The 21,227-nt window shown below is 35.3% G+C and overlaps 1 protein-coding gene and 1 long non-coding RNA gene across 2 annotated transcripts in view; one reads left to right on the top strand and one right to left on the bottom strand.

The window, feature by feature from the left end:
• LOC143404939 (uncharacterized) overlaps positions 1-21,227 on the top strand; it is a 103,490-nt gene that overhangs the window by 5,864 nt on the left and 76,399 nt on the right. The window lies entirely within an intron of this gene.
• Positions 1,353-21,227, bottom strand: part of LOC143404930 (flavin-containing monooxygenase 5) — a 39,690-nt gene continuing 19,815 nt past the window's right edge. Inside the window, exons 5-9 of the mRNA XM_076863229.1 lie at positions 20,490-20,632; positions 16,262-16,461; positions 11,825-12,177; positions 4,191-4,263; positions 1,353-1,698 (exon numbers count right to left, since the gene is read on the bottom strand). Of these exons, the coding sequence (XP_076719344.1) occupies positions 1,353-1,698; positions 4,191-4,263; positions 11,825-12,177; positions 16,262-16,461; positions 20,490-20,632 (1,115 nt within the window). The remainder of the gene's footprint in view (positions 1,699-4,190; positions 4,264-11,824; positions 12,178-16,261; positions 16,462-20,489; positions 20,633-21,227) is intronic.

Below are 21,227 nucleotides of genomic sequence, written 5' to 3'. Positions count from 1 at the left end.
ACTTGTTCAAATTTATCCTGTAGTTAAGAAATCGGCAGCAATCCAAATTTAAAAACATACTGCACAACAGCTATTTGTGAATAAACACTTGACTGGTACTTCCAATACCTTTCCCTATTGGAGTTCAGTGTGCTTGACATCTGACAATTTCTCACGAAACAAGAATAGCAAAACTTCAACAGATGAGAAAACAGAATCAGTGGCAGCACTGGGATGTAAACCCAAGTTCCTGCTTTCTATTTATTTGCTCTGTTTTTCAGAACTACGTTGTATGATTTAAGAAAAAGGGGTATTAGAATACTCCTACATTTTAGTCAAAACCTCTTTGAATTCTTATTACTTAGATTTTACTTGAAGGAGTGGAAGAAAGAGTAAGAGGAAACGAAACATCACATTTGTAGACTTGACTACAATAGTTGGCAGGTACTTATTTCCTAAACTAAAAATCTGATTAGATCCAATCTGGGAACTAAGAGATCAAAAAAGATAGGACAGCTACTTAAAAAATATCCCAGTTTTCTCAACCAAGTAGAACCCACGGGTAGATGTTAAATTATTAGACCAACCTATGAGCCTAAAAGATTGAAACTAATTTCTTTATTAAGAAAATAAAGTCATGTTGCTTAGGGAAAGGAATAAAAATGACCAATTATCAAGTACATTAGTGAATAGTAAGTAAAACAAAATGTTTTATGTATTTATATTTCTTATCATAGAAAAGCAACTATTTTAAGACCATTATTTCTCCTATCTCTCAGAAAATGTATATTTAATTATAATATTAAAAACAAAAATTGACCTTTTTAATAGAAAATTAAATCTTATCAGAAGAATTACATGAAGTCAGTCATTTTTTTAAATGTGTATTAGTTGTAGATGGACACAATACCTTAATTTTTATTTATTTATTTTTATGTGGTGCTGAGGATCGAACCCAGTGCCTCACCCATGCTAGGCAAGCACTGTACCACTGAGCTACAGCCCCAGCCTGAAGTCAGTCATTTTTTTGTAGATGCTGATTTAGGGTCCACACCATAATATTTGATAATCAACAAGGCCACATATCTGCCAAGGACATAATATAAAGATGACTAAAAGAGTACCTGAGCTCACAGTCTAGAAATTATTGAAAGGAAAAAGTGACAGATCACAAGAGGAAGGAGGATGAATCAACACAAATGAAAACACAGGATTTCATTATAGGGAAAAATGGAAAGAGGATCAATGCTTCTGAAAGAAACAAAAGTAGATTTCTAAGAAATGAAACTGAGAATTGTTCAATCTTGTTAGGTTTGGAAGCCATCTCTAGATTGAGCTTCCCAATGAAAGCCAGGTTTTTGACAATGGGACATCTAAAAATAAGCCATAATCACTGCAAAGAAAATAACAGCTAGCATAATCCTGCCCATTGTCTTTGTTAAAGCTATGGAATTACTCTTTTTAATTACTCTTGTCTTCATAGGCTTCCTGATACGATCATGTGTGGTAAAGATGGTTTTTCGAGCTCCATCCCACTTTCCAGGGCCTTGTAGACGAAACTGGGCTGGAGTACAAGGTCCCAAAAATAACTGTAATGCTAGCTTGGGATCAGTGAAGGCCAGAGACAGTAGATTAGGCTTGACTCCCACCAAATCAGCAATCTGATCCATGGTATCAATGTAGTCTCCCTGAATGGTATGGCGTTGGCTTTCCACGTACCTAAAATAGAGAAGAGAGAAGCCATGGTCTATCAAAAAAGGCAATCAACTAGTCAATCAGTCACCATACACATTGTATTGATTTGGGGCACATTATATTGATTTAAAAAAATTTTTTTTTAGTTGTTGATGGACTTTTACTTTATTCATTTATTTATATGTGGTGCTGAGAATTGAACCCAGTGCCTCACACATGCTTGGCAAGTGCTCTACTACTGAGCTACACCCTCAGCTTATATTGATTTTATATTGGGCTACATGCTGTAGTAAACAGTGAAGAAAGATGATATTTGTCACCATTCTTAGAAATCTTATAATACATTAGAAGAGAAAAGATCGTTGTGTACGTAACAGAACATAAAAGGGTATTATGAGTCGGACTGCTACATAGAAATGTAAAAAAAGGGTAGTTTAAAAAGGGCCATTGAATGTGAATGTGTAACCGCTGTGATTCTGCAATTTGTATTTGGGGTAAAAATGGGAGTTCATAACCCACTTGAATCAAATGTATGAAAGATGATATGTCATGAGCTTTGTAATGTTTTGAACAACCAATAAAAAAAATAAAATAAAATAAGGGCCATTGAAGAATTGAAAGATATAGGTGAGAACAAAGAAAAAGTATTTTAAATCAGGGAACAGCAGCAAAGTGAAGGAATAAAGCAAGAATGGACATAGAATATTTGTGGTTGTTGTCTAAATTAGTAGAAAACAAGAATGGACAGCATTCCAGATACCGAAGACTCTGATGAAAAAGAAAGAACTCACTCCAATCCTCAAGCATGGGATTCTCAATTACTTTGTGAGGGCAGTGGTCATGAGATGGGTGAGGGGTGTCCACAGATCAGAGCTTCCCAGTGAAAATGTTAATTTGGAATCCTGAAAGGTCCCTGGAGAGTGACTTATCCTACAAGAAGAAGTGGTCCTCCCAATGGAGCCAAGTTGAATGATTATACCAAGTGCAGATTTGGAGAGCTAAAAAGACTTTTTAGTGGGAAAATACAGTTACAGTAAAATATATGGAAGAAGTGTGACTAGGAGACTTTCACTTTTATTTTCTATAATGAAAAGAACAATGGAACACAAAGTAAGTAAAAGTTAAATTAAGCTAATTGAGGAATCCAAAAACAGAGACAGGAAAAAATGATTAGAAAATAAATTTTTGGTAGAATTCTTGAGATGGATTCTGGAAGAACTGATAGATGGTCAACTAGTACCTATCAAAATGGGGCTGGAGTTTTGAAGAGATGAAACAGGAAAGAATCTGAGAGCTTTCCTTTCTGGAGATTATATTAATTCAGGTGTTTTTACATGTGCATTTATTTATCTTATAGTAGTATGTCAAGAACTGGAGTTTTTATGAAGGTTTCACAGATTCACTAGTTCCAGCCTTGTGGGGTTGTTATGAGGATTAAATAAGCTTCAAGCACATGAAATACTGAATGTGTGTAAACTGTCAACCTTCAATAAAGTTTAAATTATATCCTTGGGGACCGCTCACAGTAAGAAGGTGGTTGGACAAGCATAAGTCAAAATAAAGAGAGCAGGAAAGTCCAAATAAGAGAATTTAGTGCCAGAAAAGAAAGGAAAGAAAGCCCTCTAAGAAGGGAAAATGCTTAAAAGTGCCAAGCTCAGTAGTAAGAGAAAGGAACCTGGTCATGGATGACCTTCAAGGGAACAATTTTAGGAGTAAGGAGGCAAGTTGAAAATACAGGGACTTGGGGAAGCAAAGGGAGAGGCCTGAGAGCACAGGATGTAGAAACTTTACTATAGACCTTTAGCAATGAAAGAGGGGAGGAAAATAGGAGAGCACCGGGTAAGGATAAGAAGATTAAATAAAAAGTTACTTTCTCTTCTTCTAAGATAGGGGAGAATCATGCTAGTATAGTCAATTGCAGAAAACCACCATTTTGGGGCCTGCAACAATCAATTTCCACATAAAAACAACCTTGGGATTTGAGCTCAAGTTCTAAAATTCAGACTGCCAAATCATTGTGTTCACCAAAGTACTAAAGCAGCCAGTTGACGTTACTACTTTACCAAATCACATGGAGTTTTTACGCTCAGCCACTGTAATCTGTGTGTGCTGTCTACCTGATGATAGCCAGCAAATTAGTCACTTCAGATTTGTGAATCTACTTAAAGATTTGAAATTATCATTAATTCAACATAGTTTTATAATACTTCAAGTAATCCTCCCCAAAATGATATACCTGATTTTTCTTCTCAATGAACTTTTTCCTATCTAACTTTTCTTTTAGATCCTAAACATAGCCTTTATACACTTTCTTGAATTTTCTCACCTTTCCCTCCACATTGAAACTGCTAGTACTATTTCCCCATTCTGTTGTCACAAACTATTATTCCCCTTTTCATCACAATATAATCAGAATTCTCAAATTAACAAGAGGAAACTAAATGTAGTAAAATATTGTTCTTATTAAGAAATTAGTAGGAAAAGTTACCAGACATCTTCTTGGGAGAATTTCTTACCTTTTTGCCATTTCCTCTTGAGTCTTAGATATATCTGCCATCATTTCACTTTGTGAGGGCAATTTCTTTAACCCTAAAGAGAAAATTTTTAAATATAAATTACCTCAGTAGAAACAATGATCCTATTAATAATTACTGTGCTATGGAGAATTCAAAGAAATATAGAATAATTTTCTATACTCAGAGAGATTACAGTTTGCTTGATCACTTGATCCTTCCATAACCAAAATATAATAAGTTGAACATAAATAATCTCAAAAAACAGAAATTTGAAATGCTCCAAAACCCAATATTCTTTGAACACTGACAGATACCATAAGAAGAAAATTCTACACATGACCTCATGATAGGTCATGTCCAAAACACAGGCACACTAAAACTATTGTATAAAATACCTTCTGGCTATGTTGTGTAAGGTGCATATGAAAACTAAGTAAATTTTATTTTTAGACTTGGGTTTTATCTCCAAGATAGGTCATTATGTATATGTAGATATTTCAAAATCTGAAAATATATGAAGTTCAAAACCTCTGGTCCTAAGGAATATTCACCTGTATCAATATGCATAGTTTATTCTGCTTTGTCTTTGGAATATATTTGCTGTACTCAGCCTCCTCCTTAACATCGTCTTTGAGTTGGTAAATTAAATATGGACACAAGGAAATGACAGATGGCCTTAAAATCACATGAAAACATGAGGTACAAAGTCAAAAGGCAAGTCAAGTGTGGTGATGCATGCCTATAATTCCAGCACTTTGAAGGCTGAAGTTGGAGGATAACTTGGGTCCAGGAGTTCAATCAGCCTGAGCCATGTAGTAAAACCCCATCTCAAAAAAGGAAGGGGAGTGGAGAAACACCTGTACAAATATCTTAATAACAAAAGTATTTTATACAAGAGAGAATGAAGGAAGTAAACGTAAACTCTCAATCACATTTTATGCTAAAATATTATGGAAGATAAGCCTCACGTTGGTTGAAAGGCCTCATGAGATCTTACTTTGACTGATCTACTTCCCATTTTACTCCCTCTAACTCTTTTATTGAATAAGAGTTTGTGGTGGTGGGGAGGGGAGTAAGGCCAAAGGCAACTCATATACCCAATCTTGACAAATAAATTTAAGCACTAATGTACATACAGTTCCTGTATTATGATTTAACACCAAGGATAATTTTCTATATCTAGACTAGACAAAGGCAGAATCACATTTAAGTCTGTATAAACAACTCTAGCTCAAACAATTAGCCTTTTGCCCTCATATATAGCATTATGCCCAGCCAGATATGTAGATACTATGCCTTGTACAAAATTTGAGCCACAATCCTAAAAAATGTTACTCTCTATATAAATTCTGGTATGTAGAATTTCAGAATGGGAATGTATCTTACTTAGTACAATCCGTCTCTCTACAATACAATATCAGGTGGTTATCTCATTCTTCTTTAAAAGTCTCTTGACTTGGAGATCTCACTACCTTCTAAGAAGATGATATAATTGACCAATGTAGTTGCTGGAACATTATTTTTTGTACTGACCCCCAAATCTACTTCTATACAACTTATACCACTGGACCTAGTTCTTTCTTCTGGAGCCACATAATTGAATTTTAATAATTGACAGGACTTAAAATGTGAAAAGCACCTGTCATAAGTACTTTTAAGTCTTCTTATTATCAGACTAACCTGCATAGGTTCCTTCTATAAAAGATTTCATGTTCTCTGCCATCTGGTTTCCCTATCCTGATATGCCCCTCTTGAAACACAGAAGTAAGAAATTCAACACTCAGAGCCTACTTTTTTTTTAATGTGTTTTCCTAATTTAGCTATATGACTTATAAATCAAAAAGGAAGCATGGGTATGTTTCCTTTGAAATTAATCACAGGTCTTTTAGGATGCTCAAGGAGTACATTTTGAGAACTGATTTCCAATTACTTCTTACAGGGTACAGGCACAAGTTTTGCATTTATTAGCTAGAAACTTTATGGAGGAGGAGGGGGCGGTGGTCTATTTCTTGGTGGTGAGAGGCAGTCAGTTCTTAAACTATTAAATTTGATGGACAGATAAAGATATTTACAACATTCTGTGATGCAGTTCTCTTTGAATTTATTAACTTTCAGTATTACCTTGTTTAGACACATATTGTATCATATTTCTTATCTCCCTCCTTCAAATCTTGCTCCCTACCCTTTTATATTCATAGTTTACATTAATGGCCACAGCACCTGGGCAGATTCTTTTCTCTCTTATTTCCAGCATGGATTCTGTCACCAAATCCTTTCAAAGGTATCTGTGAAGTTTCATCCAAGTTTGTCTCCTCCTATTCATTTAGATTGCTATTTCCTTGGTTTAAAGGCCTCATGCCGTCTTTAAACTGAACTACTTCCCATTTTACTCCCTCTGAAATGTATTATAAATTACAAATCTGATTTGAGTACTCCTCTCCCAGCTAGAATACTTCAGTGGTTCTCTGTTGCCTACATTAAATACAGACTTATTGCATGGCAACCAAGTTCTTGATATCACCTCTGTAAATACTCCTAGCTTCATTTCCCTTAATTCTTATAACATTATTTCCCAACATTCTCAGTTACTTACAATACCCAGAACTCAATTTCTTTGTCATTTTACCCTAACTTTATATAAATATTGGTGATTTTCCCACTCTTATTCTTCTCAATTTTTTTTCTTTTAGTATATATATAGTCATAGGAGCATTGGGTACTTGTTGTCCATTGTTCCCATAATAGCTCCTCTACATTGCTACTAAAACATCTGCTTAGGATGCAGTAAATATCTGTGAAGTGAATGAACACAGTAAATGTCTGTTTACTTGTTTGTCTTCCTTCTATGACTCTTAGTTCTATATATCCCACTCCTCAGTCTATACCCAATGGACTTAAAATCAGCACACTATAATGATATAGCCACATCAATGTTCATAGCAGCTCAGTTCACAATAGCTAAACTGTGGAACCAACCTAGATGCCTTTCAAGAGATGAATGGATAAAAAAAACTGTTACATATACACAATGAAATATTACTCAGCATTAAAAGAGAATAAAGTTATGGCATTTGCAGGTAAATGGATGGAGTTGGAGAATATCATGTTAAGTGAAATAAGCCAATCCCAAAAAACCAAAAGCCAAATGTTCTCTCTGATAATTGGATGCTGGCCTGTAACGGGAGTGGGTGTGTGTGGAGAATGGGGGAACTTTGATTGGGCAAAGGGGAGAGAGGGAAGGGGAGGGGGCATGGGGGTAGAAAAGATGGTGGAATGAGATGAACATCATTCCCTAGGTACATGTATAACTGCACATGTGGTGCAACACTACATTGTGTACAACCAGAGAAAGTTGTGCTCCATGAATTCTGCTATCATGTATAACTAATTAGAACAAATAAAAATAAAAAGGAAAAAAAATAGGGATTTTCTGTTTGGTCATGTTTGCATCTCCAGCACCTAGGAGATCATACATACTAAGAGATCAGTAAATGTTAGCTGAACAGTGTTATTGAAGAACAGTGAGGAATTGAAGTTTATTTTCCAAGGGTCTCAAGACAATGTGGGAACAAAGAGAGCCTAAATTAAGCTCTATGGTAATGGGCCTTTCAATCTATTCTCAGAGTAAGGCATGTTGTATTTGTGTAATCCTGACTTTCTGTAATCCTAACTTGCCCCTGCACATTTTTGTATAATGTTACAAGAGAAAAGAGATATGGCCACCATTCAGGCCTTCTGGACCAGTCCAGCCTTTTAACATGACTAGAAATTGGCCAAGGGAGTTGATAAGCTGCGCTCTTCAGAAGTTTCTACAACAGAATTTAGAACTTCATTTGCATGAAGGCCATACTGTATTCATTTGACCTGGCATTTATGAGATACCTCCTATATGCTAAGCATTGGTCTAGCCTTGGAATGGAAAGGCACATAAACATGATTATTTTATTTAAAGAGCTTTCAATATACTAAGAAAGGAGGGACAACATATGCATAAGTTTATCCTGTATAAACAGGAATTAAAGGGAGGGCATACCAAGAAAGAATATCAGGTACAAGGGTATCTCCTATATTTGCTGCTTAGTGGGTAAGTCATCTAGTGCTTCTAGAAAACTGGATGTGTGGTAAAGATTAGTGCAAGATGGACCTGAAAAAGCAGATTATAACAATCTGTGGCAGAACCTGAATGTCGTCCTATGATGTAATACCTTCTTGTGATATAACTTGTTATATCACAATTCTTGTGATATAACAAGAATTGATATAACTTGATATGGTTTCCAAGGAAAGAAAGTTGCTGAATGAGAGCTCTTGTGAGAACTGCAAAACAGGCAAAGAACAAAGAAACTTGATTTTATCCATGGTAAGGTTCCAGGTTCAGTGCTCTAGAAAAGGATGGAATATTTTTCTTTGCAAGAGGGCAATAATTGCAGAGAACAAAGAAAGAAGAAAAATGGGAGTTGGTAGGGAGAGGACAGACCAAAGAAGAGGACAGGCTGAGTTGGGCAGGCATGAAATACTGGGAGAAACTAGTTCATCTGAAAGGTTTGAAATTGGCACAGTGAAGATAGAATTCAGGGATAAGAAAGACAAGAATTTGGTAAGTAGACCCAGGTAAGCTGTAGCTAGAGTAAAAAACTCAGGGTTCATGTTGAAAGTTTGATAAAGTCATAGGGGTTCTTCTGAAGATTCCATCTTTGCAAAAGTTGGAAGAATGTGCGCTAGGTGTCCGCTACCATGAGAAGCTAAGATTTTTTTTTTTTTACATTTCCCTTCAGATCACCTACTCTCATATCTATAATGCAGATTCTTCCAAATACTCATGTTCCCAATTCCTCTTAGCAAGTCACTTGGGCCTGGAATAAGAGTCCCAGTTGCTTCAAGTATACTAAGATGCTCTGACCTATTTTAATGAAACTTTCTCCCCTTACATAATTGATCTAATTAAAATATCAATTTAATATGACTAGGATTAAGCCAACCTCATGGGTTACTTACATTTGATTGGTGGTCCATTGCTCTCAAATAGCACATGACCTACTGCATAGACTGTAAGGAATTAAGAAATGGCAGACATTTGGAAAGATGGTTTTTGCCTATCAACTATGATACTATTGCATTTTTCCCCCTCTGCTACCATGAAAATCTTCACTGGCAAAAGTCAGCTATAATTCCAACAAAAACACTACACTGAATAGTTTCAATTAAACACTAGTATTGACAGCAGATTTTATTATTATAGCATCAAAGAGTTTCTTCTTTAGAAAGAAACTACAAAGTCACATGGTTTCTCTCTATTATGAGGCTTAACTCTCCTCCATTAACCTCTGTTCTAATGGCCATCTAGCCATGTGACATTCTTTTCCTATGATGTTTGAATTCTTTACAATTTCAGAGGCAGCCCAATCCATCTTGAAAGGGCACTGGTTGATAGGAAAAGTTTTCGTTCACCTAGGCATTAGACCAGAGATCCTGCATCTACTAGAAGAAAAAGTAGGCTGAACTCTCCATCATGTCAGCTCAGGAAATGATTTAATAAAACTTATAAAGCTCAAGAAATAAGATCAAGAATCAATAAATGGGATGGTATTAAACTAAATAGCTTCTTCACAGCAAAGGAAACAATCAAGAACTTGAACAAAGAGCCTTTTTTTACCATCTGCACCTCAGAGAAAGCATTAATCTCCAGGATATACAAAGAACTCAAGAAACTTAACACACACACACACACACACACACACACACAGAAAAACCCAAATAACCCAATCAATGGGCAAAAAAACTGAACAGGCAACTCACAGAAGAAGAAATGCAAATGGTCAAAAATATACGGAAAAATGTTCAGTATCTCTAGCAATTAGAGAAATGCCACTTAAAACCACACTTGAGAGTTCATCTCACTTCAGTCAGAATGGCAGTTATCAAGAATACAAGTAACAATAAAAGTCAGCAAGAATGTGGGGAGAAATGTATATTCACATTGCTGGTGAAACTGCATACTGGTGCTAACCAATCTGAAAAGCAGTTATGGAGAGTCCTCAGAAAACTTGGAATGGAACCACCACTTGACCTAGTCATCCCACTCCTAGGCTTATAACCAATGGACTTAAAATCAGCACACTACAGTGACGCAGCCACATCAATATTTATAGCAGCTCAATTCACAATAGCAAAGCTATGGAACCAAACTATGTGCCATCAACAGATGAATGAACAAAGTGTGGAATATATACACAATGGAATATTACTCAGTCATAAAGACAAATCAAATTATGGCATTTGGCATTAAGTGAATGGAACTGGAGAATTTCATGCTAAATGAAATAAATAAATAAACCTGTCTCAAGAAACCAAAGGCTAAAGTACTCTCTGATATGTGGATGCTAACCCATAACAAGGTGGTATAGGGAGGAAAGTATAGAAGTTCACTGGATTAGACAAAGGGAAATGAAGGACTGAGAATAAGAAAGACAGTAGAATTAAATAGATGTAACTTTCCTATGCTTACATATAAATACACAACTAGTGTAACTGCATAGCATGTTCAACCACAAGAATGGGATCCAAATTGGAATGGGTTGCACTCCATTAATATATAATGTGTCAAGATACAGCCTATTGACATGTATATCTAAAAAAACAAATTAAAAAAAAATTTATATGGACAAAAAAAAGAAAAAATGTGTTTTTTTTAATGTTAAGCTGCTATTATGCAACCCTCAAAATTTCATTCCTTGGTTCTAGTTTGACTTTTTGCTCTACTAAGTAAATCTAAATCTTATCCAATGAGTATCCCTTCAAATATTTGAAGAGAACTCTCAGATATTAACTTCTTTAGCCTAAACTTCTCCAGTAACTTTATTTGTATTTCAAATGATATGTTTTCACATTCCTTAAACCATTCTTATCTTTCTCCTTATTCAGTGAATTACAGTTTCACTTTTACAATGTCTTTAGTTGGTAATCTGACCAGTTTAGAGAACAATTATGATGTTCTGGGATGACGCTAGATTTAAACAACCCTTATCATCTGCTGACTCATATTGAGCCTACTATTCCAAAGCTCAAAGTTTTTTTTTTCCTTATGTACTTCTGGCCAAAACTGAAAGAGGGGACATAAATGGGGGTGGGATGTAAGGATTTGAAAGTTGAATATTCTACATTCTGGATTAATCTCCTACCAAGTGTTAACTTATTGTATGAAATTAAGTCACACCATTTCTATATTTGACATTCTCCATAATGAAAGATGAAATTCTTTTACTTCACAAATATATCCAATTGTCTAAAATTTAGATGAGTGGATTCTAATCTGAAGTACACATTGGAATTAACTAGGGAACAATTTTGTCAAAAATTGTGCCTGCCCCACCCACATTTACTGAATAAGTATCACCAGGGGTGAGATCAAAGCATGCCTAAGCTGGGAAAATATCCCAGATGATTCTAAGATATGTCTATGGTTATAAATTAGTACATAAGATTCACTTAAAAATAAGTTTTCTAGTACTAACTTTGTGCTAGATATTATGCAGCCCTCAAGATTTGGGTCAAACATACTGCTTTTTAAAAGCAAGCACAGAAACATAATTAAACATCACCAAGTAATTAAGTAATGAATTTTTATTGTCTCTTACCTTTAAATACTTGAGTAGCCCAGCGTCCTTGGAGCTCTGCAATCGGCATAATGGCTCCTAAGGGTTGAATCAAGCCTATGATTGCAAGAGTTGGCTTTTCTAGGTTGGGGGGGAAAACTTTTTTATATAGGGATATCTTATTTTTGACCACTTTGATAGAATCTTCAAGAAAAGGAAAGGCAAAGCTATAGCCTGTTGCAAAGATAACAACATCAATGTCATCCTCTCTGGAGCCATCCTCAAATATGGCAGCTGTTTCTGTGAATTCCTTCACATTTCCTTTCACCTTCACCAAGCCAGAAATTATACGGTTAGGCAGATCATCATTTACTGTTGGATGCTGGCTCAGAGCTCTACATGTGACAATAAAGATGAAGAGAATGAGAAATGAGAGTGACCGAGAGATGGAAAGAAAGGGAAAGAGAGAAATAAATCATGTAAGTAAATTTTTGCTTTGGTGGAGGTGGTTAAACAATACATCAATGGTTTCCCCTCAGTTTACCTGTGAAATTTGGAAAAGTCCCACTTTACACCAGTTTTACTTTATATCAGCTTTTCAGGACACAAGACTGAAAAGGCTGAACCCTGGAAGTCACTGAAAGGGGAAGGCAATACCTTCAATCCCCAAAGTGAAGGAACAAGAGTCTTTTTTGAGGAGTGCATATGTGGTTTCTCAAGTTATAATAATGCTCTGTGGTATCTTAAGGCCATAGGCCAGTAGTTTCTGTTCATATATCAATTAATATGACAAAACTTGGCTGTTAATATTGTTTCATTTCTAATTCCAAAGGCCCAAGAGGTAGACTTAGACGTTCATTTTCCAAACTGTGTAATAAATTACATATGTACAGCAATTTAGAGTTTAAATTACATTTCCACGTATTAACTTATTTGACAGTCACACAAACTCTATGAAGCAGGTAGGATAGATGTCATTATCCAGGTTGTATGAATGAAGAAACTGAGGTCTAGAGAAATTAAATGACTTGACTGATGTTATGCAGCATAGGATTTTAGAATTTCTATCAAAATAGTTTCTATAAACTCTCTTGGAATACTTTGGACATGTTAAGTAGTGTTTTCTAGAGACAGCATGGAATAAGAGTATCAAAATAAATAAATCAGGTTTCCAGTATCTTGGGTCTTTAGAAAAAAAGTCTTGATTCAGTTTTTTTAAAAAATAATCTTTATTTTTTAGTTGTAGATGGTCAGTACCTTTATTTATTTATCTTTATGGGGTGCTGAGGCTCAAACCCAGTGCCCCACACATGCTGGGCGAGTGCTCTACCACTGAGCCACAGTCCTAGCCCCTTGATTCAGTTTTAAAACAGTCTTAATTCCTGAACTTAAGTCAGCAGGCTCTGAGAACCCTCATCCTATCATCTTCCTGGCCTAGCCTCAGGAATATTATACGTTTTACAACTTTACCTGATTTGTTGAATCAAATTTTGCTTTGATTCTTAACCTTTAGGAAGATTCTGTTCTGCATTCCAACCTCACGATTTCATCTTCCTCTCTAAGCCTATTCTTTTTCACTAGCAGTATCACCATCCATATAGTTGCCTAAGCCACAAAACTGACTCATATCTGCTCACCAAGCCTATGTTCTTTCTCTCTTAAAAAAGAATTCCTAGAATAGTTTTGTTTACTGTCTCTCCTGAACAATTACAGTTGTCTTTAAGGCTCCCTTCTCATCTCCCCTCTATACCATTTGCCTTGGAATAAGCAAGGCAAATAAACAAGATTTTAGGATCCTTTGATTTAGAAAAGAAAAAAATCTATAAAGAATATTATTCAGTCAGGTGCAGTGACACATGCCTGGTCATTCTAAAATAGATTATAGACTTATTATTAATATGTCACTCACTTGAATGGATTTGCTATCTTCATTCCAAACTTTTTTTTTTGTTCCCCTGCCTCAGGACTAAGGACCAAACTCAGAGCCTTGTGTGTTCTAGGCAAGCACTGAGCTAAATCCCCAGCCCTCATACTTTTTATTTAGCAGAGCATACAAAAGATTTCATGCCTGATAGACCTAGAGATGTATTCAACTACTCTTCTAGCTTTGCCATATAAGTCTAGGAATACCAGATTGTGTGCAACTCTCAGGGTATTATGTGCCTTTTGCTATTCTAAGCTATTACAATTAGAATGCTACATGCTGACCCTATTTGCCTATCTTTTATTATTCAATAAAACCTCAATTTGTTTTGCAACTACAAAAGATATTCATGCTTAAATAATTGAATGAAAAGTTATTAGGGAACACAGTGTCCCAGTATCATCCCACTAATTAATTTCAAGGGGAAAATATCTTTATACTGGAGAAACATGGAAGAGCCACTTTTTTAAACACAATCAAATTTAGCATCATTAATATGGAATAAACTGACATCATGTGGGTCCTGATGGGATTCACTAAGAAGACAATATCACTTATGTAGTATATATGCTAAGATACAATGCAACTCAAAATTTAGATATATTCTACAAAAACCATGCCTTGGAAAGAAGAAGGAGAAGAAAAAGAAATAAGAGTAGGAGGAAGAAGATGTGGGGAGAGGAGAGGAGGAAGAAGAGAAGGAGAAGGAGGAGGAAGAGAATAAAGTCCATATTAAAAAAAAATGAATGGCCAAGCATGGTGGTGCATGCCTATAAGCCCAGTGACTCTGGAGGCTGAGGCAGGAGGATTACAAGTTGGAAGATAGCTTTAGCAACTTACTGAGACCTGTCTCAAAAAAAAAAAATTAAAAGAATTGCAGATGTAGCTCAGTAGTAAAGCACTCCTAGTTTCAATACCTAGTATGAAAAAAAAGAAGGATAGAGAATTATTATTTCAAGTTAAAAAAGACATGACAACTAAATGAAATGCTGTGATTAACATTTTTTAGGATTCTGGATGTAGAAGAGAAAAAGAAAAGCTTATTATAAAGAAGATTATTGGGTTGATTGCAGTAATGCATGCCTGTAATCCCAGCAACTTGGGAGGCTGAGTCAGGAGGATTTTAAGTTTTGGCCAGCCTCAGCAATTTAGCAAGGCCCCAAGCAACTTAGTGAAACCCTATCTCAGAATAAAAAATAAATAGGGCTGGGGATATAACTCAGTGGTAAAGTGACTCTTGGGATTCAATCCCCAGTACCAAAAGAAAAAAAAAAAAGAAAAGAATATTATTGGGACATCTGTGGAACTCTGAATATGCCAACATTTTAGAAAATGTATTTTATCAATGTTAAATTTCTGAAATGTGATAATTGTATTCTGGTATATAGAGGAATGCCCTTTTGGGGGGGTATGTCTTAATGATTTTTACTTTCAGAAAAAAATGTGTACTTAAGTATGTATGTATACTACATATTGTTTGGATCTATCTTTCATGAGGGAAGAGAGAAAAGGCAAATATAGCAAACTATTATGATAGGTGAATCTAGGTAAAATATAAGGATGTTCAATGCATTTATTATTATGCTACTTTTCTGTAGATCTGAACATTTTCAAAAATAAAAAGTTGGACAGAAAAAAGTTATTTAAAGTCAGTATATAGAAATTCTTTCATAATGAACCTTTGGCTATATAAGAACTCATTCTTTAGACTCTTATTGCATTCTATTCATTTTTTGTCATATTCTGTTGTCTGTCTTTTCATTTGTATATTTAAGGTAAGATTCATTTCTGAAGTCTTCCATTTGTTACTCATGTTGCCTTTGGGCAAATTACTTAGTTTCTCTAAGTTTCAATATTTTATATGTGTAAAGTAGACATAAAAATGGCACTGACCCATAAGGCCATTTGTGAGGATTAAATGAGATAATATATATGCTCATCGCTGTGCTTCTATTTAAAAAGTCTTCAAAAAAAGGCAAGGTGTGGGGGCTAGGGTGGTGGCTCAGTGGTAGAGCACTTGCCTAGCATGTGCAAGGCACTGGGTTCGATTCTCAGCATCGCATATAAATAAATAAAAAAAGGTCCATTGACAACTAAAAAATATTTTTAAAAAAGTCTGAGTCCAGCCTGAGAACTTGGAGAGGTCCCATTTACAACTTAGCAAGATCCTGTCAAAATTTTTTTTTAAAAAAAGGGCAGGGTGTTATTTTTATTATTATGTCTTTTCTCTCTGTATTTTCATGCCCAATATAATGCCTTGCTCACAACAGATACCCCATATTTGTTGAATAACTAAATGAGGCATTGCCCTCTATTTCATGTTTATTAGTTGTTGGGCACTATATAAAAAGAACTGATACCTGACAGAATAAGAAAATGGCTAATGTCAATGAGAATGAGACCAGCAGATCTTGATCTTCTGTGGTTGATAGGTAAAAACCATTTTTTAAATGTTTTCTTAATGTATGGGTAGAGGTAGCTTTATTGCCTGTGTGAACAGTCCTTATTCTTATGCCTTGGCTATTACCAACCCCATTCCCATCCTGAGAACATACCTGTGTTTAGGCTTCAGGCCAAACATTTCATGATCAAATCTTTGATTCATACGTTTTTCCAAAAATGTACTTGTTAATGCTTGACCGCATATCTTTGATATAAGATGTTTAAGTCGAGAAAAGTGTACCACATCGAAAGGATATCCATAGTCCCCTACACGATTCAGGATCCAAGCCCCTCTCCTGGTGCTGAGGAATACCTAAGGCATGGGAAATATTGTTCACTTTTGTCATTCTGTCTCACTATCTGAAAGCACTCTCACTTTCTTCAAGATTTAAGTTCATACTTACTAGTGTGGCATTCAGTTCTGTACAATCTTTTAAAATTTTTCCTTCCCAAACACTGTCAAAGAATATGTCTTGTTGTGATCTGCCACTACATTTCTGTTTAAAGCCAATGTGCCTGAAAAGTCCTCCTCTTTTGAATTTTCTTCAGCCCATTCATTTTTAAGGTCCAGATCAAGTCTGCATCCTCCATGAGAATACCACTTACCTTTCAGGCTGATAATTCTCTCTCCTTTCTCTGAACTTCACTAGCATTTACCACCTATAGGACTCATTAAAAATCATACCCCATTTGATTCAAATGTATGATATGTCAAGATCATTGTATTGTCATAAGCAACTAATAAAAATAAATAAATAAATAAATATCATGGAATAGGGGCTGGGGTTGTGGCTCAGTGATAGAGCACTTGCCTAGCATGTGTGAGGCACTGGGTTTAATTCTCTGCACCATATACAAATAAATAAAATATCGGTCCATTGACAAATAAAAAATATTTTTTAAAAAAAGTCATGCAATAGACCAGGTGCAGCAGGGCACAAACCTTTAATCACAGTGGCTCTGGAGGCTGAGGCAAGAGGATCATGAGTTCAAAGCTAGCCTCAGCAACTTAGCAAGGTCCTAAGCAACTCAGTGAGACTGTATCTCTAAATAAAATATAAAAAGGTCCTGAGGGTGCTGGGGTTATAGCTCAGCAATAGAACACTTGCCTCGCACATGTGAGTCACTGGATTCGATTCTCATTACCACATAAAAATAAATAAATAAAGTAAAAAGATATTGTGTCCATCTTTAAAAAAAATATTTTTTAAAAAAGGGGTGAATAATACAAGGGGGAGATATGAACTGCAGTAGAGTGGGTAGAGAGAGAAGAGGGGAGAGGAGGGGAGGGGAGGGGGATAGTAAAGGATAGGAAAGGCAGCAGAATACAACAGACCCTAGTATGGCAATATATAAATCAATGGAAGTGTAACTGATGTGATTCTGCAATTTGTATACGGGGTAAAAATGGGAGTTCATAACCCACTTGAATCAAAGTGTGAAATATGATATATCAAGAACTATGTAATGTTTTGAACAACCAACAATAAAAAAAATTAATAAATTCTTTTATGTCAGCCCTCAAAAAAAAAGGGGGTGCTGAGGATGTGGCTCAGTGGATAAGTGCCCCTGGGTTCAATCCCGAGTACTAAAAAAAAAAAAAAAAAAAAAAAAATCATGTAATAATAAAACTGAAAACAACTGGATATCATTTAATCCCAAATCTCCAGTCTTTTGGTCATTGACATTGTTTGCATTATTAAGAACTATTATTTACCATTTATGTCATTTATATGATGTGAAACTTTCTATGCTCTTAATTTGTCTCTCCAATTGTGTCCAATTGTGTTTTCTTCACAGTGTGAGAGTTAGCCTGCACATCTCTTAGTCTCCTCAGCACATCATCGTTACTTTCATGTAATGAGACTTGTGACCTGTAACTCTGGATACTAAGTTCTTTGTATTCTTTTTTCTTTTTTGAGGTGCTGGGGATGAAACTCAGGGCCAAATGTATGCTCAGCAAAGGCACTACCACTGAGCTACATCCTTAGCCCTCTTTAAAAAATTATTACTTTACTTTGATATAGGGTCTCTCTAAGTTGTTCACGTTGGCCTCAAATTTGCAAAACTCCTGCCTTAGCTTCCTGAGTAGCTGAAATTATAGGCATGAGACACTGACTAACAGGTTTTACAACCTGTTAAACACAACAACCCCTTGAGGAAGCCACTGTTATCCTCATTTTATGGGTGAGGGACATCAAGAAGATGAAAAATTTGCCAGAGAACATATAGCTATTAAGAGACAAACTGAATTTTTAACCCACATCTGACTGACTCTAAATCCTATTAAGAAATGTTCTATTGATTATTGAATGGGGAAAAAATAAAGATTGCTAATAGAACTACAGGAAATTTTTCAGTAATTCTTTGTTCTTTTCTGGCTAAAAATACATGTTCAGAATGGATTAAGGTTGATATTCAATTACCTGACAGAGGTATCAGGACATTTTCAACATTATACTTTCAACTTTACCCCCTGGAAGACGTTTCTAGAATGTTACTGTAGATTAGTATATTGTTTCATAGTCTTTGTCTAAGCTCTCACGTAAAAAGATGCCTGTCTACAAAAGTATAATTCTTTACTTCACACATATATCCTCACAGAGAGTAATTTTAAGCTCTATCAGATTTAAGTGCTTTTACATTTCACAGTTGAAAGAGCCTGCATGGTCTTGGGATTCAAATGATTTAGTTTAATGCTTATAGCCTTAATTAAAGGGCTCCCTATTTATAAAATAGTTACAACAACACTTACATCACAAGACTGCTGTGAAAATTTATATAAAAAAAGTGTGGCATACAGTAAACACTGAATAAATGCTTAATGGCTGTCATACTTATGTCAACTTTTCCATCAATACTTTGTTTTAAGCAAATAATATATTTATAAATCTGGTTTATAAGGAAAATTGTTAAATCAGTATAATTGTGTATGAAATTAACCTGATGAGAAAGGGATGCTTTCACAAATCATTATACCACAGGGTTAAACCAAAATTTTGTTATGCACTGAAATTTATAGACCCATTTAAAAATTTTGACTTTACAAACAACTTCTCTTAAATATAAGTACATTTTAATATGTAAAGCAAAAAGCTAGAACTCAGCAATTAAATTTCTTCAGTTTGCATTAGTGCTGGGAGGATGTTGCCCCTGCTATGCAGATGTATTTGCTATGTGTTTTCCTAGGGCTTTCTCACAAATATGGCTACCTTATCTCCACACTCTGAACATTTTGTTCCTGGGAAATTTTAATTCCATAGTGCAGGTTAGGTCCAGCTTCCTTAGAAATGACCACTTGATATGAAAGAAGACTTTTGCATGGATCCCTACTACCTACATTGTACATCATTCTACCACATGTGTTTTTTACTCTTTCTTGTTTATATAATTACTTCCTAATAAATGTTTGTGGAATTAGTTCACAGAACAACATATGAGATCACTTATATATTGATAGATGAAAATAGTACTGAGAAATTATTGGAACCAAGTTGCTAGGTAAGGGTCATTTAACAAAATTGTGTCATTAAGCTTCTGTTTTAAAAAATAATTTGAAGCATATTTATAAAGAAGTATAGCATAATTAAAGTTACCGAAGAACAACCAAGCATTCACCTATTACTTATAAAGTTATGATTCAATGAAGACAAAAATATAATAGCATGCCTTTTCCTAGAAGTTTATAGTGAAGACACTTTCTTCAAAGCTCAAAATCTATGATACAGAAACCAAAGCAAACAAAACAAAAAACCAAGGAGATAGAAGTTGCTTTGAAGTGACTGCCATTCTGTGCTATCTAACTGCATGCAAAGGCTGACACAATCTGTTCACATATGCTACTATGCAGACACTCTTTATGCCGATATCCACATTGTTTTGGGAAATATTAGGTTGCTTCTTTTTTTCCCATTTGGGGGGCAAAAAGAAAATTCACCCACAAATTTTTAATGAAAAGTTTTCAATAACCACAGTGTGCTTTCCACATGTGTATATGAGAACATTGGCATTTCTTCTGGCCAATGGACAATTCACACTGTCAATGTTGCATTCTCCCAACCTCTTTCAGCAAATATTTGATCTTCATCAAAGCCAGGCTAGGATAACTGGGATCATGAGTGCAACCTGAAGCAGTGAAGTTATTCCTTAGTGTGAAGCCAATTGAGTAATGGAACTCTAACCATTATGGCATCTACCATAATGCCAGTTGAAGCAATGAAACCAAGCCGTATGTTTGCCAGTGGCACTAATGGGCAATGTGCAGCCATCTATACTCTGTTGGGTCTATCTCCACGGTGAGACTGAAGATAGAATGAAGCAAAGTAAATCACTGATTCAAACCTGCTTGGCTGTGTGGCTAATCTCTACAGCCAGATCCCCTCCAGAATTCCCGATGCCAATTATAATGACTCTTTTCCCAGCAAATGCCTCTGGGTTTTTATAGTCTCGACTGTGGAAATACTGTCCTCTGAACTTCTCAATTCCTGCAAGAGAACAGAAAATAATTATTGGATGATAGTTTATATAATGGATGTCATTTGTAAAATTCTTTTGTAGAATTTAAAGTTGAAGCACATATTCTCCACGTTCTTCCTTTATTCAGCTACTCTTGTCTTTCTAAATACTTTTGCTTATTTTTTTTTTCTTCCAGAGCCTTGGAATAGTAACTTGTTATCCCTTTATCATAAGTAGTTTGTATTTTGGATTTGTAGACTCATAAATCCAAACTGCCTCAGAAAACTGCCATTCTCTTTTTGTCATTCATTCCCTTAATTATATACTCCTGTTTTAATTACAGTATATATGTTTTCATATACTCTAGGATATACATGAAGTGAATTTTTTAAAAAAAGTTTAGGACCAAAATTGAAACTAAACTATTCAAGCTTTCATTTAAGCCTTAGAAATTCAACATTTGTTTGTTTCCTCTATTACTGAAAAATTTTATATCTGAACCAATACTAAGTAAGTGTTCCACAGTCTTCCTTTTTGATCCTTAGGAAAACCAAAGTTGGGGGTAGGAAAGATGGTGGAATGAGATGGACATCAGTAACCTATGTACATGTATGACAGCACATA

Source organism: Callospermophilus lateralis, chromosome 7 (genome assembly GCF_048772815.1).
Source record: "Callospermophilus lateralis isolate mCalLat2 chromosome 7, mCalLat2.hap1, whole genome shotgun sequence".
Classification (NCBI taxonomy): Eukaryota; Metazoa; Chordata; class Mammalia; order Rodentia; family Sciuridae; genus Callospermophilus; species Callospermophilus lateralis.
Note: the sequence above shows the minus strand (reverse complement) of the source record. Positions and strands in the feature narration are given on the sequence as shown.